General features: G+C 42.6%; 1 protein-coding gene across 1 annotated transcript in view; it reads left to right on the top strand.

The window, feature by feature from the left end:
- The first annotated feature begins 8,506 nt into the window (after positions 1-8,506).
- Positions 8,507-27,918, top strand: part of LOC132868094 (zinc finger protein 585A-like) — a 60,957-nt gene continuing 41,545 nt past the window's right edge. The window contains exon 1 of the mRNA XM_060901050.1: positions 8,507-8,734. Coding sequence (XP_060757033.1) covers positions 8,687-8,734 — 48 coding nt within the window. The 5' untranslated portion in view covers positions 8,507-8,686. The remainder of the gene's footprint in view (positions 8,735-27,918) is intronic.

Raw genomic sequence — 27,918 nt, 5'->3', positions numbered from 1 at the left:
GCTTTGTGTGGAATGCTGTACTTTCTGTTCATCAAAGCAGGTGTAAATTGTCTGTCTGGCAGGTCAGTCAGGTTAATGTGTAAACAATTTCAATTTCTGTTTTTACGAATGATGCGCGCAAGAGTGCTGCTTGTTCTAGTCATGTGGTTGTGACATCGTAAACAAATCCATTCTACTCATCCAGACAACTTCGCAACGGCGCCATTGCCAGATTTTTCCACTCTGGAACCGGTTCTCAAAAAATATCGTTTTGGGGCACCCAAAATGCCGGTGCCGTGTGGACGCCAGGCCAAAAAAATAAATTTTATCAGATTCACCTGAATCCGTTGCCGTGTTGACAGGGCCTCAGAGGGACAGATTTTTTTGGGAGGGGAGAGAAAACATGGGTTGTTAGGTATGCCCAATGTCACCTGAATAAGTAGGAACAGTATACATATTGCACCGAGTACAAGCATGGACTCCGGCAACTAACTATGACAGCATAACTAAAAGGGGAGAGCCAGAAGGTAACACAGGCATGAGGGAGCCCCGGGACATAAAGCAGCCAGCCACTACACGGTCAACAAACTCGAGTGAGCAAGCGAGTGGGGAACTGACAGCATCCATACATCCCAGTTTACCAAACACTATGTCTGAGGACTCTCTAGATCTACACCTTTACCTCATAAACACCATTAACAAAAGGCTTGACTAAACAGATTTTCAGCCTAGACTTAAATGCTGAGACTGTGTCTGATTCCCGAACATTACTTGGAAGGCTGTTCCATAACTGTGGAGCTTTGTAAGAAAAGGCTCTGCCCCCTGATGTAACCTTCACTATACGAGGTACCAGCAGATAGCCTGCACCTTTTGATCTAAGTAGGCGTGGTGGGTCATAGAGGAGAAGTTGTTCACTCAGGTACTGTGGTGCGAGACCATTTAGTGCTTTAAAGGTCAATAGTAGTATTTTATTTTATAATCAATACGAAATTTGATTGGGAGCCAATGCAGTGTGGATAAGACAGGCATGATGTGGTCATATTTTCTAGGTCTAGTAAGGACTCTTGCTGCTGTATTTTGAACTAACTGGAGCTTGTTTATGCACTTATTGGAACATCCAGACAGTAAGGCATTACAATAATCCAACCTGGAGGTAACGAAAGCATGGACTAGTTTTTCCACGTCATGAAGTGACATTAAATTTCTTATCTTAGTAATATTTCTGAGATGAAAGAAAGCTATCCGGGTGATGTTATCAATGTGAGTTTCGAATGAAAGACTGAGGTCAATAATCACTCCAAGGTCTTTTACTGTTGCACGTGAAGAAACAGAAAGGCCATCCAGAGTCACTGTGTAATCAGAAAACTTGCTTCTAGCTGTATGTGGTCCTAGGACAAGTACTTCAGTCTTGTCAGAGTTAAGCAGAAGGAAATTAATAAGCATCCAGTGTCTAATATCCTTAACACATTCCTCAATTCTATTAAGCTGGTGTCTGTCATCAGGTTTTGCAGAAACATACAACTGTGTGTCATCAGCATAACAGTGGAAACTAATACAATGTTTACGAATATCACCACCCAGAGGTAACATATATAGAGAAAAAAGCAGTGGACCCAAGACAGAACCTTGTGGAACACCAAACTTGACCTCAGTACGTCTAGAAATATCACCATTTATATCAACATACTGATAACGATCAGTTAAATAAGACCTGAGCCAGGAGACGGCCGTTCCCTTAACTCCCACAACATTTTCTAGTCTATCCAGAAGAATGGAATGATCAATGGTATCAAATACTGCAGTCAGGTCAAGCAACACAAGTAGCGAGACACAGCCCTGATCAGACGCCAACAGTAGGTCATTTACTACTTTAACCAGTGCTGTCTCTGTGCTATGATGAGGTCTAAATCCTGACTGATACATTTCATGGATGTTATTCCTATGTAAATATGAGCATAACTGCTGTGCCACAGCTTTTTCAAGGATCTTGGAGATAAAGGGGAGGTTTGATATTGGACAGCTGACAGGGATCAAGGTCAGGTTTTTTTAATCAGGGGTTTGATAACTGCTAGTTTAAAGGATTTGGGTACATAGCCAATCGTAAGAGAAGAATTTATTATTTTTAGAAGCGGTTCAATTACTTAAGTTATTATCTGTTTGAATAGACGTGTAGGTAAAGGATCTAGTACGCAAGTTGAGGCTTTTGATGCCAAGATTAATGAAAGTAATTCAGTTTCTTTAAGGGGAGTAAAACATTCTAACTAATGATCTGATACAGTTATATAGTTAACTACAAGGTCACTTTCATTGTCTGACCTTAAATTAGGAGTTTGAATTTTTTGTCGGATATTCTCAATTTTGTCATAAAAAAATTCATGAAGTCATTGCTACTACATACTGCAGGTGTGCATGTGTCTACAGTGGACTTATTCCTGGTTAATTTTGCTACAGTATTAAAGAGGAATCTAGGATTATTTTTGTTATCTTCTATTAGGGAGGAGAGATATGTTGACCTAGAAGCACTAAGAGCTTTTCTATACTTCAGGAAGCTCTCCTTCCACGCTAATTTGAACACTACCAATTTTGTTTGACACCATTTACATTCCAATTTTCGAGTGGTCTGTTTTAATGTGCGAGTGTCATCATTAGACCAGGGTGCTAACTTTTTGTCGCTGACCATTTTCCTTTTTAGAGGAGCTACATTATCTAAGGTATGGTGGAATGTTGACTCTAAGCATTCAGTTGCCTGATCAAGTTCTGCAGGGGCTGACAGTGACCCAAACAAAGTTGATAACTCTGGGAGATCATTTATAAAGCTCTGTGCAGTAGTTGATGTGAATGTACATTTAATACAGCGTGGTGAGGTGCATATATTATTACTCAGACATATTTTGAATGAGATGAGATAATGATCTGAGATAACTTCAGACTGTGGAAGTATGACTATATTGTCTACGTTTAACCTGAATGTTAGTATTTAGATAAAGGGTGTGACCACCATTATGGGTCAGTCCTATGACATTCTGATTAATCCCTACTGAATCTAAAATGGACACAAACGCTGTTTTCAAAGGGTCTTCTGGGTTATTGAAGTGAATATTAAAATCTCTGACAACTAAAGCTTTGTCTCAGGAAATAACCAGATCTGAGATAAAATCTGCAAATTCAGAAAGAAACTCAGAATATGGCCCTGGGGGCCTGTAAATCATAAGCAATGGAATTAACTGGGTAGACTTATTTTTCGAGGCTACATACATTATATGAGTATGAAGAACTTCAAATGTATTAAATTTATAACCAGGTTTTTGTGTTACACCTAGATAATCGTTATAAATAACCGCAATGCCTCCTCCTCTGCCAGTTTGACGAGGCTGGTGTATATAACTGTATCCAGGAGGACTCGCTTCATTTAATGTTATATATTCATTTGGCTTAATCCATGTTTCAGTTAAACAAAGTACATTAAACTCCTGATCAGTAATGATTTCATTAACCATTAGCGCTTTAGATGTAAGAGATCTAATATTTAATAGCCCCACCTTTAGATCAAAGGTGCTGGCAGCAGCTGTACAGTCAATATGATCTAATTTTATATTGATTAGGTTACTGGAGCAAACTCTCTGAAAATTTCTACCTTTTTGTTGAGCTCGGGGAACAGACACACTCTCGATGTAGTGGACTCTGAGTGACGACTCTGTGCAGCTAGCAGACAGTCGGTTTAGCCTGTTCGTCTGCTCCCTGGCCTTGGATCTGGATTGTCAGGAATTAACTTGGCCTGTTCTGAGACTATGACCTATGCTGCAGGAAATGAGAGCAGCACCTTCCCGAGTGGGATGGATACCATCCCGCCCTAACAGGCCAGCAGTGCCCTCAAAATTAGCCCAATTATCTATAAAGCCCACACTGTTTTCAGAGCACCACCTGGACAGCCAGCAGTTCAGCGACCATAACCTGCTGTAAGCTACATCACCACGCCGATGTACCTTACCTACATGTCTATTCAAACAGATAATACCTGAAGTAATTGAACCGCTTCTAAAAATAATAAATTCTTCTCTTAGGATTGCTATGTACCCAAATCCTTTAAACTAGCAGTTATCAAACCCCTGATTAAAAAACCTGACCTTGATCACTGTCAGCTGTCCAATATCAAACCTCCCCTTTATCTCCAAGATCCTTGAAAAAGCTGTGGCACAGCAGTTATGCTCATATTTACATAGGAATAACATCCATGAAATGTATCAGTCAGGATTTAGACCTCATTATAGCACAGAGACAGCACTGGTTAAAGTAGTAAATGACCTACTGTTGGTGTCTGATCAGAGCTGTGTCTCACTGCTTGTGTTGCTTGACCTTCGTACAGCATTTGATACCACTGATCATTCCATTCTTCTGGATAGACTAGAAAATGTTGTGGGAGTTAAGGGAATGGCCCTCTCCTGGCTCAGCTCTTATTTAACTGATCGCTATCAGTATGTTGATGTAAATGGTGCTTTTTCTAGACATACTGAGGTCAAGTTTGGTGTTTCACAAGGTTCTGTCTTGGGTCCACTGCTTTTTTCTTTATATATGTTACCTCTGGGTAATATTATTCGTAACCATTGTATTAGTTTCCACTGTTATGCTGATGACACACAGTTGTGTGGTTCTGCAAAACCTGATGAGAGACACCAGCTTAATAGAATTGAGGAATGTGTGAAGGACATTAGACACTGGATGCTTATTAACTTCCTTCTGCTTAACTCTGACAAGACTGAAGTACTTGTACTCAGACCACATGCAGCTAGAAGTAAGTTTTCTGATTACACAGTGACTCTGTATGGCCTTTGTTTCTTCACATGCAGCAGTAAAAGACCTCGGAGTGATTATTGACCCCAGTCTTTCATTTGAAACTCACATTGATAACATCACCCAGATAGCTTTCTTTCATCTCAAAAATATTGCTAAGATAAGAAATTTAATGTCACTACATGACGTGGAAAAAAAAACTAGTTCATGCTTTTGTTACCTCCAGGTTGGATTATTGTAACGCCTTACTGTCGGGATGTTCCAATCAGTGCATAAACAAGCTCCAGTTAGTTAAAAATGCAGCAGCAAGAGTCCTTACTGGAACTAGAAAATATGACCACATCACCCCTGTCTGATACACACTGCATTAGCTCCCAATCAAATTTCGTATTGATTTATAAAATACTACTATTGACCTTTAAAGCACTGAATAGTCTCCCGCCACAGTACCTGATACCCCTTTTCCACCAAATCAGTTCCAGGGCTGGTTCGGGGCTGGTGCTGGTTCACAACTCGTTCAACTTGCGAGCCAGCTGAGAACCAGTTTGCTTTTCCATAGCTCAGGGTGCTAAGGGGAGCCACGTCATCACGTTGCTGTATATGTCAGTTACGTCGCTGTATACATCAGTTACGTCGCTGCGTTTGCATAAACCTTGGCGCGAACATCAAAGCAACAACAACACAGAGAAGAAGAAGCAGCAGCAACAACAACAACAATAATGGATGACTTCGTTTGTACAGCTGCTGCTTCTCGTAGCTTAATAATGGCGACCTTTCGAGGTCTTCCTATTGTTGTTGGTTTTAACAACTCCCCCCCCCCCCCCCCCCCCCCCCCCCCCACTGACGTAAGCGGTTCTTTCCTCTCGCCCAGCAAAGAGTTAGTGCTAGCCTGGAACCGGTTTTTCTGGCCCCAGAGCCAGTTCTTTGTCAGTGGAAACAGAAAACCTGGTTCCAAACTAAGCACTGGCCCCGAACCAGCCCTGGAACTGCTTTGGTGGAAAAGGGGCATGAGTGAACTTCTGGTCCTCTATGACCCACCATGCCTACTTAGATCAAAGGCTGCAGGCTATCTGCTGGTACCTCGTATAGTGAAGGTTACATCAGGGGCAGAGCCTTTTTTTACAAAGCCCCACAATAATGGAACAGCCTTCCAAGTAATGTTCTGGAATCAGACACAGTCTCTGCATTTAAATCTAGGCTGAAAACACATCTGTTTAGTCAAGCCTTTTGTTAATTGTGTTTATGAGGTAAAGGTGTAGATCTGGAGGGTCCTCAGACATAGTCTTTGGTAAACTGGGATGTATGGGTGCTGTCAGTCCCCCACTCACTTGCTCACTCGAGTCTGTTGACGATGTAGTGGCTGGCTGTTTTATGTCCCGGGGCTCCCTCATGCCTGTGTTATCTAATGGCTCTCCCCTTTTAGTTATGCTGTCATAGTTAGTTTTTGCCAGAGTCCCTGCTTGTACTCAGTGCAATATGTATACTGTTCCTACTTATTCAGGTGATATTGGGCATACCTAACAACCTGTGTTTTCTCTCGCTTCCCCTCCGATCTTTCCCTCTGAGTTACATGTCGGTCCTGGGATCGAGATGCCGAACTCTTCTGCTTCTCAGACCTGCCTGATCCATCCTGGTGCCCTGTGTCTGGTTGGAGTCTCATCGCATCGCTCCTGTGGAGGACGGCCCCATGTGGACAGTTGAAAGTCACACTTGGAGGATGCTCTGGACACTTACAGTCATGCTTTTATGGCTGAGGACTACAGTTGACTTGCTAACTTTAAGACTGCAGTTGTCATGAACAGTTTTGCACTCAATTGTCCATCAATGAAGAGTTTATAACATCAACAAAACTGACTTCATGTTAAAACTGTTAATGTTATAGTCATGTTGTCTGTTGTTGCCCAAATAAGGATGGGTTCCCTTTTGAGTCTGGTTCCTCTCGAGGTTTCTTCCTCATGTCATCTGAGGGAGTTTTTCCTTGCCACTGTCGCCACAGGCTTGCACATTGGGGATAGATTAGGGATAAAATTAGCTCATGTTTTAGGTCGTTAAATTCTGGGAAGCTGCTTTGCGACAATGTTTATTGTTAAAAGCGCTATACAAATAAACTTGACTTGACTTCACCTGAAAGTCCCTGGATTTGACTGTGCAAAAATCCCAACACCATTCTGTTAACTTATATAGATGTAAATATCTAGAAAAGCTGACATTCTGACCTATCACATATAGAAGGCAAGCCAAGAAGCCTTTATTTGTTACATGTAATTCTTAAGCACACAGTGGAATTTAAACTCTGTGTTTAACGCATCTGGAGCAGTGAACACACACCCACACACACAAGTGAGCAATGAGCACACACACATAACCAGACCAGTGCGCAGCTATGCTACAGCACCCAGGGAGCAGTTGTGGGTTAGGTGCCCTTGCTCAAGGACACTTCAGCCTAACCTCAGGCCATGGCTACCCCATAATAACCTAACCGCATGTCTTTGAACTGTGGGGGAAACCAGAGCACCCAGAGGAAACCCACACAGGCACGGGGAGAACATGCAAACTCCACACTGAAAGGCCCCCCTCGGCCAACGGGCTCAAACCCAGAACCTTCTTGCTGCGACGTCATAGTGCTAACCACTACACCACTGTGCCACCCACTTTTGACCTCAAACGCAAATGTCTTCAGTGTATGACAAAAAAAAAAAAAAACAGAATTGTCCTTGCTGTTCCAGTACTTTCGGGCTTGCAGCTGGAAATACTGTCAGAGCTGTTGCTATCAAAAATGAATCACTACATTCTGAGCAGCTTTCAGAGTGGTGTGGAGGTGTAGTAGTAGTTTGCATTGTTGCCACACAGCAAATGGTTCCAGGTTCGAACTTCATGGCTAACGGGTGCCTTTCTGTGTGGAGTTTACATGTTATCTGTGTGGAATTCCTCTGGGTGCTCCAGTTTCCTTCCACAGTTCAAAGACATGCAGATGAGGTAAAAATAACCAGCCACTGGGGTTGCACAAGCCAGTGCATATTTAGTGCTAGTCCCAAGCCTGAGTACATTGTATCTGGTGTTTGGGGGTGGGAAGCTATGCTGAATCAAATATGTGGCTCATAAATTGATCTGCTGTGGTGACTCCTAATGGGAGCAGCTGAAAGAAGCAGACTCTAATTAATCTGTTTAAAAATCTGTCTAATGGATCTGTTTAAAGGAAATTATTAAAGAGGCCAGTTCACTCTTCCCAAAATCCAGCTTCATTTAGTTGGACAAACATGGATTTCTTTCATGTTGGCCCTAAAAAATTGAAAAACATCAGTGTTTCCCCTAGAAAATGTTTGAAGGTGTGGTGGCAAGACCTGCGCTCAGACGTCCCGCCCCAATACGAGGATAAAAACAGCCAACAGCACAGAAGGCTATACATAGATTAATCCATCGTTCATGACTTTAGCCCACAACATGCCAGCACATAACTGCACAGAATAAAATGCTAAAACAGCCAACAGTACACAACAAAAGCACCTCGGTAGTAGGCTAACTCAACTTAAACAACTTGCTTGTATCAGTACCAATGCAGTATAGAAACATTGAAAACAGAGGAAGCAGTGCACTCGGCGGTGCTAATAGAAGTAACCAATGACTTACCCTTAAAACTTCCCAAAGGCCTGCCTGCGTCTGTCATTGGCCTGCACGAACTCCTTTGCGATGGCTGTCATGTCAGTTTGTTCTAGAATGTCACGGTGAATATGGCAGTTCATCAAGTCATTCAGTCTCTTTTGTCATTGTGGATCGGAGGTATGATTTCAGTCGACGAAGTGTGGAAAACGAACGCTCTGCTGATGCCGAGGGCACGAAGGCCAAAAGCCAGGGCACCGAGGCCATAAAATAAAACAATGATTTTAAGTTCATGTCTATAATGAATTTAATTTAAGGACTAATGACTCTTCTGAGGAAGATTGGAGTCCCGGTCAAAACTATCAAGCAGGTAAAGAAACATCTACAATATTATGTCTGAAGATAAGAAAATATTGAACACATCTAAACTTATCAATCCATCACTCACTTCAAAAATTGTAAAACTTATTAAACCTATATCCTCCCATAATTTTTGTTCAATTCACACCAAATGTGCAAGAGCATCTTCAGACTGTACTACTACGCAGATTTTTGATTCATCAAAACTGAGCCTGGAGTACATCAAAATGTTTGACTGTAAATGGAACATATACTAGCATGCAGGCTACTGATTAACCCATAAGAGCCCAGACCGATTTCTCAATCAAGGAAAATTATTGAGGAAATAAAATGAACTAAATAGACGACAAAGAAAACATTTCTGACCTTTTATTTTTTAAAATAGCACTTTCATGTCTCAAGATCTGAAATATTAAATTGCAAATTTGCAGAACACTGCAACGCTATTACACTGTTAACCCAAAAGTTCATTCTATGCAAACAGTTTGAGTAAATACCACTTTTAAAGATTAGTTTTATTGCATTACTTAAACAGTATGAGTATATGAAGAGTATATGAGACAGTCATTGGGTGTACTCATTTTTGTAATTTAAACAAACTAAAACTATCATGTTTTACCTCAGGCCACAGTGCTGCCCTGTTGTGATCGGCTCAAAACTCAAGACAAGTTGAGTTGACGGCTACAAAGGAAGTTGCGCCATTTTCTAATTTACACAGAGCAATTTAAGGTCTTTGCACTTTTAACGTCAAGCTAATTAGCATGTTAGCGACTACAGTCGGTACTCGGCACGTTAAAAGTGGGTCAACGTTGTAACGACATAACGCTACTGTACAAGCAATGCTTATTTAAGAGTAACAAACTTAAGCCCTATATGTTGAAATTACTCTCTTATTCATTCGTTAATTTATCACAGTCTTACCTCAGTCAACTTCTTCCCTCCTTCTGTGAAAATTCAACGTCTCAGACGCGGACACAAGTGGGCGGGAGATGCATTTGATTAAGTCTTCTGATTGGCTGGTGATAGATTGGTGGGCTGGGGATGCGTTTGATTGAGTCTCCTGATTGGCTGGTGATAGATTGGTGTCATTATGGCGCGTCGGAGCGGTTCATACCAGGCTCGAGTCCGCTCAACGTCAAAAAATATTGGTTTAGCCTATTTTTAAAATAATTTTCAAAAAGTTACCTGGGCCACGGCCCCCCTTCAGGAATTCCTGAAGGTGCGGCGGCAAAAATCAAGGTGCGGCGGCCCGCCGCAGCCAATTGTACATAGCGGAAACACTGTGCCAGATTGGGTGGTTTTAAGTGCATTTTGGCAGGTTTTGAACATATTTTGGGCTGGAAAACGTCAGCAGTATCTGGCAACACTGGGAGGGGGGCGCTATATTGTTGTGTAGTCATGCTAAAAGAGCAGGCTCGCCATGCAACAGCCAATGACAGTTCAAGATGACGTTTGAACATTTTTAATGTGTTGAATTATTAGGTTTGTGTATCATCGTCAGTGTGCCACTGGAAATTCCTCGGCGTGCCAGTTGTGGCATGCATGCCTAGGGTTGCCGACCCCTGCTCTGATCCCTGGAGAGAGAGAACTGTGTCTAACAATTAGCTCTGGCAGCAATGAAACCTCTTACTTTAACTCAGGGCTGGTTTTATACGCAGGGCTTTATTAGGCACTGCAAACTCTTCTTCTGCATGTTTCTTCTTCTTCTTAAACTTATTCATCTTGCGTACAAATTTCGATTTCAAATAACCCAATAACCGTACATCGCACACAAACAATACATCAAAACGTGCGACTCGATCGGACTTGGTGTGCTATTACTTTGTTCAGCATTCTACGATTTTTTTGCGACGTAGTCGTGAAAAAATCACGCAAAATTTCCCATTCATTTCAATGGGAATAAATGAAAAAAAAATCGCACATTTTCAACGTTTTTCAAACATCCGCTACTCTGGCATGCTTTCACCTAGAGACATGATTCAAACTTTAAAACGGAGACAAACTTCTCCTGTGTGGATCTGGCATTCAACATTTTTGCTAGGTTTTATACTTTTTGATCAGTCACAGATCAATCACCATGATCAATTCTGGAGAAATTCAAACTTTATAATGGGTGTCTATGCAGTCAAGCTCGAGTGTACGCAGCTTTAAAAAAATGCTCTACATTTCTCATTAAAACTGTTTTCAGCCACAAATTTCACTCTACCAGAGCATTTTTTAACATTTTGTAACATGGTTACTGGGAGACCAAATGGTCTCCCAGTGGCCAGATTTGGTCTCCTAGTCAATGCCAAACCAGCTTCACTGGGAGACCAAATTATAAACCAAGTTATGTCTTATCATTTGGTTCAATCAGTTGCAATTAATTAACCAAGTACCATGTAAGTATACATTTAACAAGGAAAACGAAGCTCTATGTTATAAGATATACACACAAGATCATGTTGGTTAAGAAAAACAAAACTAAAATTTGGTTACTGAGACGGCTGATGTCAGAATCCGATGTCATTACTGTGTAACTTTGAGTGTCTTTGACATAACACAAGGGCAAATACAGCCCCAATTACATACCGTATAACGGCGCCCAAATTACGGGCTTGTCAAAAGGCCCAAAATAGAACTTACGAAAATCGCCCAAATTAGAAGAAAATATCCTGTTTCATAAGAGTGGAGAACCCAAAATATTTTTAAATTATTGTTAAATGTCATTTTTTGGCATATATATTTCAATTTGTTGTTCAGTCGCTTCATAACATGAAATGCGTCTAGCGATTACCGTAAACCGTGTCTGAGTCTCTGACGTCTGAATGTCATAAAATATACTTCCTTTGTTTATGTTGTGAAATTCTCAATGATTCATGATAACATGTGGCTGTCGGTTTGTGATACTGTTGATAGTATAGATTGACAAGTGGTCGTCATGCCAGGTCATGGTAGACCTAAGACAACTGTTAAATCACATAAGAACAGCAGTTCATATATTCATGGAAAACGCACAATCTATGGCATTATTAAGTCTACAGGCGGGGGAATGGGGAGGTTTATTACACGACAGAACAGTCAGAAGACATCAAATCAAATCAAGTTTATTTGTATAGCGCTTTTAACAATAAACATTGTCGCAAAGCAGCTTTACAGAATTTGAACGACTTAAAACATGAGCTAATTTTATCCCTAATCTATCCCCAATGAGCAAGCCTGTGGCGACGGTGGCAAGGAAAAACTCCTTCAGACGACATGAGGAAGAAACCTCGAGAGGAACCAGACTCAAAAGGGAACCCATCCTCATTTGGGCAACAACAGACAGCCTGACTATAATATTAACAGTTTTAACAGGTATAACCCTCAACTGTCCTCATGGGGCCGTCCTTCACAGGAGCGGTGCGATAAAACTCCGACCAGACACAGGGCACCAGGATGGATCAAGCAGGTCCGAGGGGCAGAAGAGGCCAGCATCTCAATCCCAGGATCAACATGTAACTCAGAGGGACAGATGGGGGGGGGGGGAGAGAGAGAGAAAGAAAACACAGGTTGTTAGGTATGCCCTAAAAATGACAAGTATTAAATCTGTGTGGTAGGCTCGCAGAGACGAGAGTCTTTACATCAGGCATAACACACAACAATGGCATGTTAATATGGTAAAAAATATCATGACCTGCTCTGGCTGGATGCTTGATTGGGTGATGGGAGCACACTCCTCAGCAATGATGAGATGCAGATGGGACCCTTAGGGCTGGCCAAGACAATTCAGTTATATTTCACCGGGTCTGGGACATGCGACAGAATGTCTGACGGCCGATTCCCTGCAGGCTACGATAGCCAGTCGAGGTCTCCACCCTCTCCACCAAAAGATTTCCTGTTGACTCCTTGTAACTCAGAGGGACAAATTTGGGGTGGGGGGGGGGGAAGAAAACACAGGTTGTTAGGTATGCCCAATGTCACCTGAATAAGTAGGAGCATTATACATATTGCACCGAGTACAAGCAGGGACTCCGGCAACTAACTATGACAGCATAACTAAAAGGAGAGAGCCAGAAGGTAACACAGGCATGAGGGAGCCCCGGGACATAAAGCAGCCAGCCACTACACCGTCAACAAACTCGAGTGAGCAAGCGAGTGGGGACTGACAGCATCCATACATCCCAGTTTACCAAAACACTCTATGTCTGAGGACCCTCCAGATCTACTCCTTTACCTCATAAACACCATTTAACAAAAGGCTTGACTAAACAGATATGTTTTCAGCCAAGACTTAAATGCTGAGACTGTGTCTGATTCCCGAACATTACTTGGAAGGCTGTTCCATAACTGTGGGGCTTTGTAAGAAAAGGCTCTGCCCCCTGATGTAGCCTTCACTATACGAGGTACCAGCAGATAGCCTGCACCTTTTGATCTAAGTAGGCGTGGCGGGTCATAGAGGAGCAGAAGTTCACTCATGTACTGTGGTGCGAGACCATTTAGTGCTTTAAAGGTCAATAGTAGTATTTTATAATCAATACGAAATTTGATTGGGAGCCAATGCAGTGTGGATAAGACAGGCGTGATGTGGTCATATTTTCTAGTTCTCATAAGGACTCTTGCTGCTGCATTTTGAACTAACTGGAGCTTGTTTATGCACTTATTGGAACATCCAGACAGCAAGGCATTACAATAATCCAACCTGGAGGTAACGAAAGCATGGACTAGTTTTTCTGCATCATGCAATGACATTAAATTTCTTATCTTTGCAATATTTCTGAGATGAAAGAAAGCTATCCGGGTGATGTTATCAATGTGAGTTTCGAATGAAAGACTGGGGTCAATAATCACTCCGAGGTCTTTTACTGCTGCACGTGAAGAAACAGAAAGGCCATCCAGAGTCACTGTGTAATCAGAAAACTTACTTCTAGCTGTATGTGGTCCTAGCACAAGTACTTCAGTCTTGTCAGAGTTAAGCAGAAGGAAATTAATAAGCATCCAGTGTCTAATATCCTTAACACATTCCTCAATTCTATTAAGCTGGTGTCTCTCATCAGGTTTTGCAGAGACATACAACTGTGTGTCATCAGCATAACAGTGGAAACTAATACAATGTTTACGAATAATATCGCCCAGAGGTAACATATATAGAGAAAAAAGCAGTGGACCCAAGACAGAACCTTGTGGAACACCAAACTTTACCTCAGTACGTCTAGAAATATCACCATTTATATCAACATACTGATAACGATCAGTTAGATAAGACCTGAGCCAGGAGAGGGCCATTCCCTTAACTCCCACAACATTTTCTAGTCTATCCAGAAGAATGGAATGATCAATGGTATCAAATGCTGCACTAAGGTCAAGCAACACAAGTAGCGAGACACAGCCCTGATCAGATGCCAACAGTAGGTTGTTTACTACTTTAACCAGTGCTGTCTCTGTGCTATGATGAGGTCTAAATCCTGACTGATACATTTCATGGATGTTATTCCTATGTAAATATGAGCATAACTGCTGTGCCACAGCTTTTTCAAGGATCTTGGAGATAAAGGGGAGGTTTGATATTGGCCGATAATTGGACAGCTGACAGGGATCAAGGTCAGGTTTTTTAATCAGGGGTTTGATAACTGCTAGTTTAAAGGATTTGGGTACATAGCCAATCATAAGAGAAGAATTTATTATTTTCAGAAGCGGTTCAATTACTCCAATTTACTCCAATTACTCCAATCCGGTTCAATTAATTGATAGTGGACTTATTCCTGGTTAATTTTGCTACAGTATTAAATAGGAATCTAGGATTATTTTTGTTATCTTCTATTAGGGAGGAGAAATATGTTGATCTCGCAGCACTAAGAGCTTTTCTATACTTCAGGAAGCTCTCCTTCCAAGCTAATTTGAACACTACCAATTTTGTTTGACGCCATTTACGTTCCAATTTTCAAGTGGTCTGTTTTAATGTGCGAGTGTCATCATTATACCAGGGTGCTATTTTTTTGTCTCTGACCATTTTCCTTTTTAGAGGAGCTACATTATCTAAAGTATATGGCGGAATGTTGACTCTAAGCATTCAGTTGCCTGATCAAGTTCTGCAGGGGCTGACAGTGACCCAATCAAAGCTGACAGGTCTGGGAGATCATTTATAAAGCTCTGTGCAGTAGTTGACGTGAATGTACGTTTAATACAGTAGCATGGTGAGGTGCATATATTATTACTCAGACATATCTTGAATGAGATGAGACAATGATCTGAGATAACTTCAGACTGTGGAAGTATGACTATATTATCTACGTTTAATCTGAATGTTAGTATTAGATCAAGGGTGTGACCACCATTATGGGTCGGTCCTATGACATTCTGCTTAATCCCGACTGAGTCTAAGATGGACACACACGCTGTTTTTAAAGGGTCTTCTGGGTTATCGAAGTGAATATTAAAATCTCCGACAACTAAAGCTTTGTCTAAGGAAATAACCAGATCTGAGATAAAATCTGCAAATTCAGAAAGAAACTCAGAATATGGCCCTGGGGCCTGTAAATAATAAGCAATGGAATTAACTGGGTAGACTTATTTTTCGAGGCTACATACATTATATGAGTATGAAGAACTTCAAATGTATTAAATTTATAACCAGGTTTTTGTGTTACACCTAGATAATCGTTATAAATACCCGTGATGCCTCCTCCTCTGCCAGTTAGACGAGGCTGGTGTATATAACTGTATCCAGGAGGACTCGCTTCATTTAATGCTATATATTCATTTGGCTTAATCCATGTTTCTGTTAAACACAGTACATTAAACTCCTGATCAGTAATGAGTTCATTAACCATTAGCGCTTTAGATGTAAGAGATCTAATATTTAATAGCCCCACCTTTAGATCAAAGGTGCTGGCAGCAGCTGTACAGTCAGTATGATCTAATTTTATATTGATTAGGTTACTGGAACAAACTCTCTGAAAATTTCTACCTTTTTGTTGAGCTCGGGGAACAGACACAGTCTCGATGTAGTGGGCCCTGAGTGACAACTCTGTGCAGCTAGCGGACAGTCAGTTTAGCCTGTTCGTCTGCTCCCTGGCCTTGGCTCTGGATTGTCAGAAATTAACTAGGCCTGTTCTGAGACTATGACCTATGCTGCAGGAAATGAGAGCAGCACCTTCCCGAGTGGGATGGATACCGTCCCGCCCTAACAGACCAGCAGTGCCCTCAAAATTAGCCCAATTATCTATAAAGCCCACACTGTTTTCAGAGCACCACCTGGACAGCCAGCAGTTCAGCGACCATAACCTGCTGTAAGCTACATCGCCACGCCGCATTGGGATGGGGCCAGAGCATACTACAGCATCGGACATCGCCTTCGCTAATTTAAACACCTCTACAAAGTTACTCTTAGTAACCTCAGACTGACAAAGGCGTATATCGTTAGCTCCTGCATGGATAACTATCTTTGAGAACCTGTGCTTGCCTAGGACCCTAAGATTACCTGCTATGTCTGGCGCCCTGGCTCCCAGTATACACCTGACTAAAGCTGCTGGTGCCCCTAAAGGCTGAGCTAATTTCACGTGCTGTATGATAGTCCCCTATAACCAGAGCTCTTTCAGGTTTCTCAGTGGATGCATCACTAAGGAGAGCAAACCTGTTCGACACGTGACGCGGAGAGGAGTGGTGCTCCCGTGGGCGAGCCTCAGCGGTAGCTTTGGCTCTACGCTTATGCCGCCGAGCCGTCACCCATTCGCCCCGCTGTAAGGGCTCTAATGCCGGAGTTGGGGGATTGCTAACTCCACCTAGGGCGTCCAGACTTTCCCTAACAGAAACTACACTGTTCTCACGCTCACTAACCTGCTCTAAAGCCTGGACACGCGCTTCTAGCACTGTAATCTTCTCCGTCAGAGAGCTAACTAATCTGCACTTATCACAAGTAAAGCTAATAAAGCTATCGCTAGTGAGGGAGGAAGAATGACTAAACATCCTGCACTCAGCACACTGAACAGGCTGAAGGTGTGCCATGATGAAAAGATTCACGTACCTTAAATGATGATCTGTTGATATTAAAGCAGATCTGATGTGGATGGCCTCCGCTTGTGGTCTTTACACAGGAGGAGAGAAAAAGAAAGCTGACGATATTGTTGACAAGGTCAAGGTCATTGACTTGTCGTCTGCAACAGCTGCCTTACAGTTGCCAGGTACGCTATGGATTTTTATTACATATTTTATGTGAGACTTTTATGTAATCTGCTTTGTACCAGCTTATTTTTAAACTTAAGTGAAAATTATTTTTATCCCATTTATGTAGCCTAGTAAACTAGACCCACCCGCCTAGCGGCCAAAAATATTTTTGCCTACGAGTGGGTCTAGCCTCAGACCATATCAACAACACACCCCGGGCATCAAATTGTGCCCGCCAATCACAACGCAAGGTTTTTGTTTTGGATTCTTTGGGCGGGCTTTTGCAGGAGTGACGACAAGGCTGCGCGACACTGGAGAAAGCACAACAGGAAAGATGGCTACGGCTATTGAACAGCACGCGCTTGTTTGACTTCGCTTTCGAATCAGTTTTAGAAGAATTAGACTTGGAGTTTTCGTTGAAACATGAGCAGGAAGAGGCTGTCCGCTCATTCCTTTTCAAGAAGGACGTTTTTGCTGTTTTGCCGACCGGCTATGGCAAAAGTCTGTTTGTTTACCCTCCCCCACTGCTTTCTGTCACTCTGACTACATCACAGTCACTGTTGCGCTGATTGGTCAGAGCATTGGCCTATACGCACAGAGACAGTTTGAAAGACAACGGGTTGTTCCTACCCACACCCTTTGGAAATGTCTACGACCGAGACCAGACTAAATATTCACATTTAGTCTGGCTTGCCAGGCTACCATTTATGCCCAAATTAATTTATACCAAATTATATTGGAAGTTGAATTGAAATAGATGTGCGCCCAAATAGATGCTGTGATCATAATTAGGCTTACAAAATATTTTTATCTTTTTTATTTATTCAGAATGTTGGAGAAAACTTTTGACTTTTTAGATACAGCACTACTTTATACTTGCACATGATTATGTAATTTCTATTATTTGTATTGTTCGATATATTTATAATTGGTTAAAAAAAATTACTAAAAATGATACGTCAAAAATTTTCGGCACGCTACGCGTGAAAATAGTAAAAAATAAATTTTTAGGCTTGCCATGGTGCCCAAATTAAAAACCTGTCTTTGCCCCTGTAACATTTGTGCTTGGCAATTGCTCTTGATAGCTGTGTAGTCACTGTAGTGTGTTTGTCTGTATGGTGATTGGTGAACCATTTTGCATCACAGAATATGCCGCAGCGGTGCAGCTGCATGGACTCTCGGGCCTGTGATTGTATTGCCCAGACCAGTTGGTCTCCTAGTGGAAAATCCTTAAAAAATGCTCTGCACTCTACACATAATTTTCTCAAAAGTTGGAGTCACACTTGTCTTGATTCACACAATGTGTCTATCTAAATGATAGGATTTACAGTTTTCGCACGAGAAGCCTCAAAGTGACAGTTTCACAGCCCAACTGCTCCATTGACTCCCATTATAATCCCGACAGTGCTTTTACTACAAAATCAGAAATGTCAGTTGTTTTCAACTCGCTCTGATGTCCACGTTTTTTACACTAGGGACAAAAAAATTACATCACTGTGTTCATGAGAGCCTTGTAGCGCTCAATGTGAAAGAATTTTCTGAATACCTCCTTTCATTTTCGTGTAAATCGCCGTTGTTCGAGGAGAAGGAAATCTGAGAAAAAGCTCTTTGCCTGTAATCTTATGTCTCTGCTCTGCACCTGAGCACCGTCACCAAGGCAACCAGCTCCAGTCAGGGAATAGATGGGGGAGGGGCTGCTCTCTCTCTCTCTCTCTCTCTCTCTCTCTCTCTCAAACACACACATGATCATAGCATCGGAGCATCATAGCAAGTCACACATTCACACAGTACAACTCCTGCAATAGCGACTGCTACGCCCACTGCATCACTCTCACGATTTCCCACAGGGGAATTGTCTAGTTAAACTTATTCATTCAGGGATGTGTTCTCTCTCCCTTACTTTTTATCCTTTATACAGATATGTGTAAGAGTGTCTATGAAAACAGGCACATTTTAAAATTTGCAGACGATACCATCATTGTAAGTTTGTTACACAATAATGAATACAGCCATGGTCCAGTCTTGGAGGATTTTATTAGGTGGTGTGAGCTTAATACATCCAAAACAAAGGACATGATTATTGATTTTAGAAATCAGGCTCCAAACTATGATCCCACAGTCATCAAGGGCCAATCTGTTGAACGTGTGGATAATTACAAGTATCTTGGGATTGTCATTGATGATAAATTAACTTTTAACAAGAACTGCAAGCAGTATGCAAGAGGGGACATCAGCGGTTGTTTTATCTTCGGAAATTGTTTCGTTTTAACATTGATAAAACTATGCTGACCCTATTTTATCGTGCTTTTAGATGAGTAGCATGCTATAGATGCACAATGGTGTAACATAGGGACAAAAATTTAAAATTCAGGTTTTGATTTTATGTACTGAAATAACTATTAGGCATTTTACAATATCTAGATAAATTAGTTGTTTTTACCCATTTTAACCTTGAAATCAGCATTTTAATGATTACCCATAATGTTCATCATGCTAAAACAAGCAAAAATGTCATAAGACAGTGGAAATACTACCTTTACTACCTTCACGTGGTGTCTTTCTCGATCGCACGTGCCTAGAAGCGTACCTTCTAGAACATTCCTGGGTGGTCACGGACTGTCATAGCCTAGTTCGGTTGTGAAACTCGCTACGATGGAGTATTTTCGCGAGTTTAGTGGCAAACTTTTGCACCGCAATTTCTCTATTCTCGAAATTTGTAACCTGAAACCCTACAAGAAATGTTTCATAATGTTTGGGATTTAGAAAAATGCTTCTAGCAAGTTTATTTCGCTGTATTTTTCCGTGAAACTTGGCATAAATCATCCTTAAGTGATGAGCATGACATTGTTATTTTGGTATGGGTCATGGAGTTAGTTGGAAGCGGGAGGAATGAGAGTTTCTCAGCTACAGCAGCACTTCTCACCATAGATGGCTGGCGTGTTTCACAGCATTTGGGATTTACTAAATCGACTAGATCTCTAGATCTACTGAAGCTACGAGGATATAAATCACCAGGATTCTAATTTACTGGGTGAGAAGTATTATATATTTTTTTTGAAAGGTTTATTCACGCTACAAGTCTATGAAAGTTGGAATAGTTTGTGAAGGGGGTTAGTTAGATTTTGGTAGCGTGACGCTACCAAAAGAAAAAACAAATTTTCTTCTGAATTTCCTTGCTTTATCAAAATTATTTTTGATACATTAAAAGACTGTGTGTTTATAATATTTAAGCAATTTTTTATTATAGAGAATATTTGATCAAAACTTTCAAAACCGCATTCAAAGTGATTTTTCACGGGTGTAAATGTTACGCGTGACGTCCATAATTACGTTAAATTTTAAGAACTAAAATTCTGTTAAAAATTCTAGATTTGTGCTATCATTCTGGGGTTTTGCTGAATAATACTTTAGGGAGTTCTCTTACAATGCTGAAAATTAAATGAGTTTTGGTGAAATTCTAGAAAAGTTATTTACATTTTAACGCGCCTGATAGCAATTGTGCTCACAGTGTGCTACTCATATTTACTGAGTCATTGTTATCTTTTTCCTTCGTGTCTTGGTTTGGTAATCTGTCACTACAGGACAAAAGCTCCCTGAACCAAATAAATGGGCTGGGTGGCTAATTAGGAAGCCTCAACCCACCATGTCTTCTCTTTATGACACAGTTACAACGTAAAGCTACCTGTATTCTTAAAGATGGCTTACACCCATTGCATGGTGAGTTCCAGCTCCTTTGCTCTGGTCGTCGTTTTGGGGTCCCTAAGGGAAGGACAAAACGGTACAGAAAGAGCTTTGTACCAACAACAATTGTATTGCTGAACAGTAAGGCCCAGAGGTAAATAATTTTGTTCATACTGAACAATTGATGATGAAGCACTTTTTAAAGATCGCACTTTTAAGGATTGTATATGTTAGGATGTGTGTAATGTTGTTGTCTTGTCTGTTACAATGTATTTTACATAGCCGTTATTTTGTATTGGGATCGCTGAATTCCTGCCTGCACAACGAATTTACCAGTACTATTGTATGGTACAAATAAAGAAACCTTGGACCCGCCCTCCATTCTCAAACTGCCGCTAGGCCATGTCCCCACCGCCACATACCCCCACCGGTCGACTTGGGCCAGGGAGCCATCCATCCTGCAGTGGACTCCCCCTTCAATGGAACAGGAAGTCTGCCACCACCATCTGTGCCCCGGCCTGTGGACCACCTCGAATGTAACCATGTAACCTCCTGGAGGGTGAGATACCAATGGGTGATCCACACATTGGCATCCGTCATGCGGTGGAGTCACTGGAGGGGCACGTGGTCCGAACAGAGAGTGAAAGGGCACCACAGCAGGTAGTATTGGAAGGTGAGGACTGCCCACTTGATGGCCAGGCACTCCTTTTTAATGGTGCTGTACATACTTTCGTGCATCGAGAGCTTGCAGCTGATTTACAGTTCCTTGCTCTCCACCTTCTAGTACAAAACGGCCTCCAGCCTTCTGTCCGATGTGTCTGTCTGTAAAATGAAGGGGAGAGAGATGTCAGGGGAGTGTAAAAGCCCCCCCCCCCCCACACACACACACACACACTGCAGCTTTTACCTTGGTGAAAGCCTGTTGGCACTTCTCCGTCCACTGGACTGGATCTGGTGCTCCCTTTTCAGTGAGATCAGTCAGTGGGCTGGTGACATCTGAATAATTAGGTATGAACCTAGGATAGTAGCCAGCCAGCCCCAGGAACTGCCTCACCCCCTTTTTGGTCTTGGGCCTCGGGCAAGCCGCAATCGCAGCAGTCTTGTCAATTTGGGGATACACCTGCCCATGACCCAGATACTGTACTTCCACCCACCCAATTGCACATTTTTTTTGGGTTAGCTGTGAGACCCACATGCCTCAGTGACTCTAGGACAGCCCTAAGGTGTTCAAGGTGCCGAGGCCAATCATTGCTGTACGCGATAATATCGTCAAGGTACATTGCCACATAGGCAGTGTGGGGATTGAGGATATTCTCCATGAGCTGCTGGAATGTGGCGGGAGCCCCAAATAACCCAGAAAGAAGCGTGACAAACTGGTGTAATCCAAATGGTGTGGAAAAGGCCATTTTCTCTCAGGATAGAGGAGTCAAGGGGATCTGCCAATATCCCTTTGTTAAATCCAGTGTCGAATAAAAGTGAGCAGCATTTAACCAATCAAGCAACTCATCAATGCAAGGCATTGGGTATGTGTCGAATTTAGACACCACGTTGACTTTTTTCTATAGTTTACAAAGAACCGGACCGATCTATCAGTCTTGGGTACCAGGACCGCCGGGCTGCTCCAGTCACTGTGTGATTCCTCAGTCACAGACGCGGAAGGAGAATACGGGAGGACACCACTGGTGTGGTGGGCCAGCTGTGGGGAGCCAGCCCCTGTCTCTGTGGTGGGGGAATGGGGTGGGGACTGGAAGAGAAGGGGGAAGAGGCAACCCATCTGCCTGCTGTTGGAACCGGCATCAGATGGCCCTCCACCAACTTGATGGCTTGCTCCAGGGATGCTGAGCGATGATGCTGGACCCAGTCTGCTGTTCCTTCCGGAAGTTGAGCGATAAACTGTTCCAGTGTCACCAGATTGATGATCCTGTTAGTGTCATGGTCTTCCACCCTCAGCCGCTATTGGTTGAATGCGAATGGCCGGCTGACCTCCTCCAATGTCCGCGTCCAGAAGCACTGGCGATGTTGTTCCAGAGAGTGGCCGACACACTGCAGGATGGCTCTCTTCAGGTCGGTGTATATGAGCTGGCTGCCGGCAGCGAGCTGCTGTGTGGCGGGCTGTGCCTCGCCAGTCAGGAGTGGAAGTAGGCATGCTGCGCGCTGCTCGACTGGCCACCCCCACACTTCGGCTGCTGGCTTGAAGTGAGCAATTAAAGCCTTCCGGATTGTTGTACGGGCCCATCTTTGTGAGGGTGCTGTGGGGAGGGTCCGCTGCGGTCGAGGTCCCCGACAACACAAGCAGATGCCGGAACGCTTGGCGATCTTCCTGCTGGGCCAGTATCAAGGCTTCAAAGCATTGCTCTTGTTCCTTCCGGAGGGCGATCAGCACTTGATTCTGGTTCTGCTGGGCAGTAGCGAGGGCATGGATGAGATCCTTCAATGGGGAAGACTTCATGTGGTGGTTCCCTTCTGTACTCCCGGGTTTCAGCACCACTCTAATACGTCCCTCATGTGGGTGGAGTACAGAAGCATGGCAGGTGAGAGATGACGTTCACACACACCTTTTTATTTTCGTGTTGTTTTTCAGCTTTAACGTCCGTTTAGGTACACAGACGTGTGCGTACACACAGTTGTGCTTTGGTCTGGTGAAATCTCTTCTGTCTGCTCTCTCCCTCTTTTTCTGTTCTCCACAGTCACTGCAACAAACACGCGCACACACATTTAATTGACAACAGGTGCATTGACTTTGCCACTCACCTTCCCTGGCCCCGCCCTACATTCACAAACTGACACTAAGCCACGCCCCCACTGCCACAAATGCATTTGAAGTTCTTCATACTAACCCTAGGCTGACACTTGCATGACTTTTGGCCACGATTTTGTCGTGGCAAGTCGTGCCATTTTGGGGCACGAACTGGGAGGCTCCCGCACTGTTCACGACTAGTTCACGCATAGTTCACGACGAGTTCACGAATGCGTGCCCGTCCACATTCACGAACTGGCACGACGAGTTCACGCATAGTTTGCGCATAGTTTACGCACTTACTGCATTGGCACGACGAGTTTGCGCAATTCAGATGGTGCCGTGCCGACTTGGGCACGCCTGTGTCATGCACAACCTCATCCTCATCAGATACCCACACGCAATTTCAGAAGTGGACCGCGAAGATCCGGACAGACATGATCTGATCCCTGGTGGATGGAGGACTGACCGACACCTGAAGGGGCTGCTGCCTCTAACCGGCCATCATACCCAGAAGGATGCAAAGGATCAGCGAGACTACCTGTCACATTACTCCATGTCCCCTGCTGGTGCTGTCCCTTGGCAAGAAAGAATGGTAGTAGCTTCATGAGCTGCATCCACAGTTGTTCCATTTTTGAAATAAAAGAAACGAAACTCCCCCCCCCAAAAAAAAAGTCATGAAGGAATAGAAAATAAAAGACATTAAAGAAAAAAGCAAGAAAAAAAATTGCGAATGGCGAGAAGTGTCCGGGAAGCCCTATATATACCCCCGCACCGACGCGAGCGCCACTGTCACGCAGTAGCCGTGAACTGCTCATGAACTCGTCGTGAACTGCTCATGCCATGCGCAAACTGTTCGTGAAGTGCGTAAACTAGTTGTGAACTGCTCGTGCCATCAATGCGTGACCGTGTCAGTGGGAAGGCACGGCCACGCTGCGACACGCACCAATTAGTGAACATGTCGTGAACTACTCGTGAACTCGACGTGAGCTGTTCGTGAACTGTTCGTGGCAGTTCGTGACAGTCGTGGCATGGCGCGCACTTCCACGCACTGGCACGCATCCTCCCGCATTGTCCCGACGAGTTCACGATGAGATCACGAACAGTTTGCGCATAGTTCACGACCCGGTCGCGAAATTTTGTCATGACCAAAATTTTGAACATTTCAAAATTCTCGTCCTGACATGGCACGCAGTCACGACGGGTTTACGCACACTTCACGCCAGTTTACAACTAGTTTGCGCACTGGCACGACTCGAGTCATGCCAATGCGTGCCACGGAATCGTGCAAGTGTCAGCGTACCCTAACTGTCCAGGTTTTTGTGTCATGCTGAGATAATCATTATAAAGAATCGCGATGCCTTCTCTGCCAGTTAGACGAGGCTGGTGTATATAACTGCAACCAGGAGGACTAGTTTCATTTAATGCTACAGACTCCTTTGGTTTAATCCATGTTTCTGTTTAAACACAGTGCATTCAACTGCTGATCAGTAAGAAGTTTATTAACAGTTTGTGCTTCAGACATAGAGAAAATATTTAAAAGTCTTACCTTTTACAGTAGGTCAAAGATGCTGGCAGTGGCTGTACAGTCAGTATGATCTAATTTTATATTAATTAGATTATTAGAACAAACTCTGAGTATTTCGACTTTTTTGTATAGCTCGGGGAACAGGCACAGTCTCAATGTAATGAAACCTGTGTGATGACTCTGTGCAGGCAGCAGACAGACAGTTTAGCCTGTCCGTCTGCTCCCTGGCCTTGGCTCTGGATTGTCATGGATTAACTAGGCCTGTTCTGAGACTATGATCTATGCTGCGAGAAATGAGAGCAGCATCTTCCCGAGTGGGATGGATACTGTTAGGGTCCACCCAGTCGGAAACGGTCAACTTACTTCTCGGGACCCCCGCCCTCGTACCACCTGCAGAATTCTGGGACGGAACACCGCAAAAAAACAGAGAACCAGAGATCGGTTTCACTGCTGTTTATTCACCGTATTCTCGCCAAAGATGAAAGATTACAAACACCTTTTATAACAAATTATAATCTCTCTAAACGGCTATTGTGTCTGTTGAATGTGTGTGTGTTTGTATGTCTATGGAAGGGTGTGAGTAAGTGACATCATTTTAATATCTGTGTCTATTTGTGTGTGTGTGTGTGTGTGTGTGTGAGCAGGTCACATTTTAATTACATCACTGTTCTGATGGAATGTTCAGATGTATGTGTGTGTGCTTGACTTGCGAGTGAGCAGCTTGATCTTGGGGCAGGTCAAATAATCTCCATCAGTGTGTGTGTAAATCATAACATTATGACACATTTCTGATCATATGACATGATAGCAAGGTACAGACAGATTTTAAAGGTCATTGCTACGTACATACGGAATTTTTCAACAAAGATATGTTATAAGAAAGTAAACAAAAAATAAGAACAAACCTAAACAAAGACAGTCATAAGCAAAACATCTCATATCAAAATAAACAAAATGTTCCCAAACAATGTCCAGCCGAGACAGAAGGTCATTTTAACTGAACAGAAATTAATCCTTAATTTTGTCACCATTTTAATAAATTACTGCCTTCTTGGTCAAGAATAATACTTATATAAACCTAACAGTCCCCCCCTTTGATAATAGTATCACTATTATCAAATCCTAGGATCATATTTGATCATTATCACCTCATGATCATATATGTGATTACATCGAGAATTAATCTTGAGTTAATCTTTGCCCTTCTTGACGTATATTGGTGCTCAGAGGGCGGGCATGCCCGATCAGCCCTCGTCCCACCTCACCAGAGATTAGAGAAACTCAAAACCTCTTAATTCGTCCCAAATACACGCTACTTCCTTCAGAGTAATTTGTTCTAAAACAGTGAGGGAAAATGAAATTAGAAGGCATATCGACCTATAGTGAGAACAGAGTCCTGTAAGAATACAGTTTCAGAGCATAGAGATGTGTAATAATAGTAGAAAACGGCATCAGATGAAAGACATAACACATTCGTGTGGTGTGCGCTTGTGCAGTCCAGTTAGCAAATTGCCAGAAGATGTTGCTCGAGCGGGTAACCCTGCTCCGAGCAATGAAGTCGTCCAGAAGGCTCGGGCGGGTAGCCCTGCCCCGAGCAAAGATGAAGCAGTCACGAAGGCTCGGGCGGGTAGCCCTGCCCCGAGCAACAATGAAGTCACGAAACCCGTGATGAGGACTGTCATGGTTGTAGTGAGGATGATTGGTTCCAAACGGAGCGCAAGATCTCTTCCCCTCTTTGTTCACAACGTCTTGAGGATTCTCAGTCGAATCTGTGTAGAGCTCAGAAATAGAGAGACAGAGAGAGAGAACAGAGATTCTCGGGACACAGAGAAAATGTTAGTAGCAAACTTGTCATTGTAACACCACTTTGTTATGGAGACTTCTTCAATCGCGTGGCATGGATCCACTGTGGAAAAAGATCAGTTAAAACAGCAGTAAAAGTAATGGCGACTATGTTTGCAGGCCCACTATATTGTTTTCCCAATTGTCCAAATCGTTCAAAAAAGTCACACCAGCACTTGTCTCCCACATGAAAGGGGTGTGTGGTGGAGATAATATTGTATTATTGACCTTGGTACAAATTTTATGCAACTTATCTATAAGGGCTGCAGAATACTCATCCATATGCATTTTCAAATCAGAGGTACCTGGAGCCGGAGTTCCCTTCTTCCAGGGGAAAGGGAAAGGTCTTCCAAAAATAATTTATTGGTGTCACACGAATTTCAGCCAGAATGAATTATGGATTACAGAGCCAAACCTGTGTCCTGCATGGCCTTAATTAATTTGTCTTTCAATGTTCGATTAGTACGTTCTACGATACCAGAGGATTGAGGAATGTGAAAACACCAGTTTAGTTTAGAGATACTTACAAAGGTTTTGTGTGACTTTTGAGGTGAAACGGGGACCTTTGTCTGAGTCTATGGCATTTGAAACCCCATAACTATAACAATAATTATTATTGATTTCTTATTATTTTATTGTTGTTATTTTATTGTTCTGCTTTTATTGTTTGTTTTCTTTTTTACTGTCCAGTGTTCTTAGGTACCTTGAAAGGCACTTATAAATAAAATGTATTAGTATTATTATTATAACTAAGTATTATTTCTTTTGCCAGAGTACGAGTAACTACCTTCGTGTTCTCTTGAGAACAGGAAAAAACTTCTACCCATTTAGAGAATTTGTCCACAATCAAGATGACAAAAATCAAATGAGAAAGGAAGAGCGTATGCCTCATGCAGAATATCAGGCAGTGAACACACAGAGTAACCACAGAGGCATGACAAACATCGCAAACCACAAAACAAGAACTGTTTAGAACAAGAACCATCAACATAGAGTACTTCCCCCATCCCTAGAGGGCTGGAGGAGAGATCAGACCTGATACTAGTAGTATGCACGATTTTTAGACAGACAATATCAATGTCATCCCAAGTGTCATCCTGCGAATTAAGGAGGCGTGCGAGAGCGTGACCTACATTATCAAAAGAGGATGTGACACGAATTTTGAGATTGTTATTAGAACAGAGAATAAACAGTCATATGTTAATTTAATTATCTATTAAATTACTGATAAATTAATTTAATGGGTCTGTAAATTTTGCAACACCTGTTTAACTTGATGTGACGA

This window comes from Neoarius graeffei, chromosome 19 (assembly GCF_027579695.1).
Source record: "Neoarius graeffei isolate fNeoGra1 chromosome 19, fNeoGra1.pri, whole genome shotgun sequence".
NCBI classification, from domain to species: Eukaryota; Metazoa; Chordata; class Actinopteri; order Siluriformes; family Ariidae; genus Neoarius; species Neoarius graeffei.
Note: the sequence above shows the minus strand (reverse complement) of the source record. Positions and strands in the feature narration are given on the sequence as shown.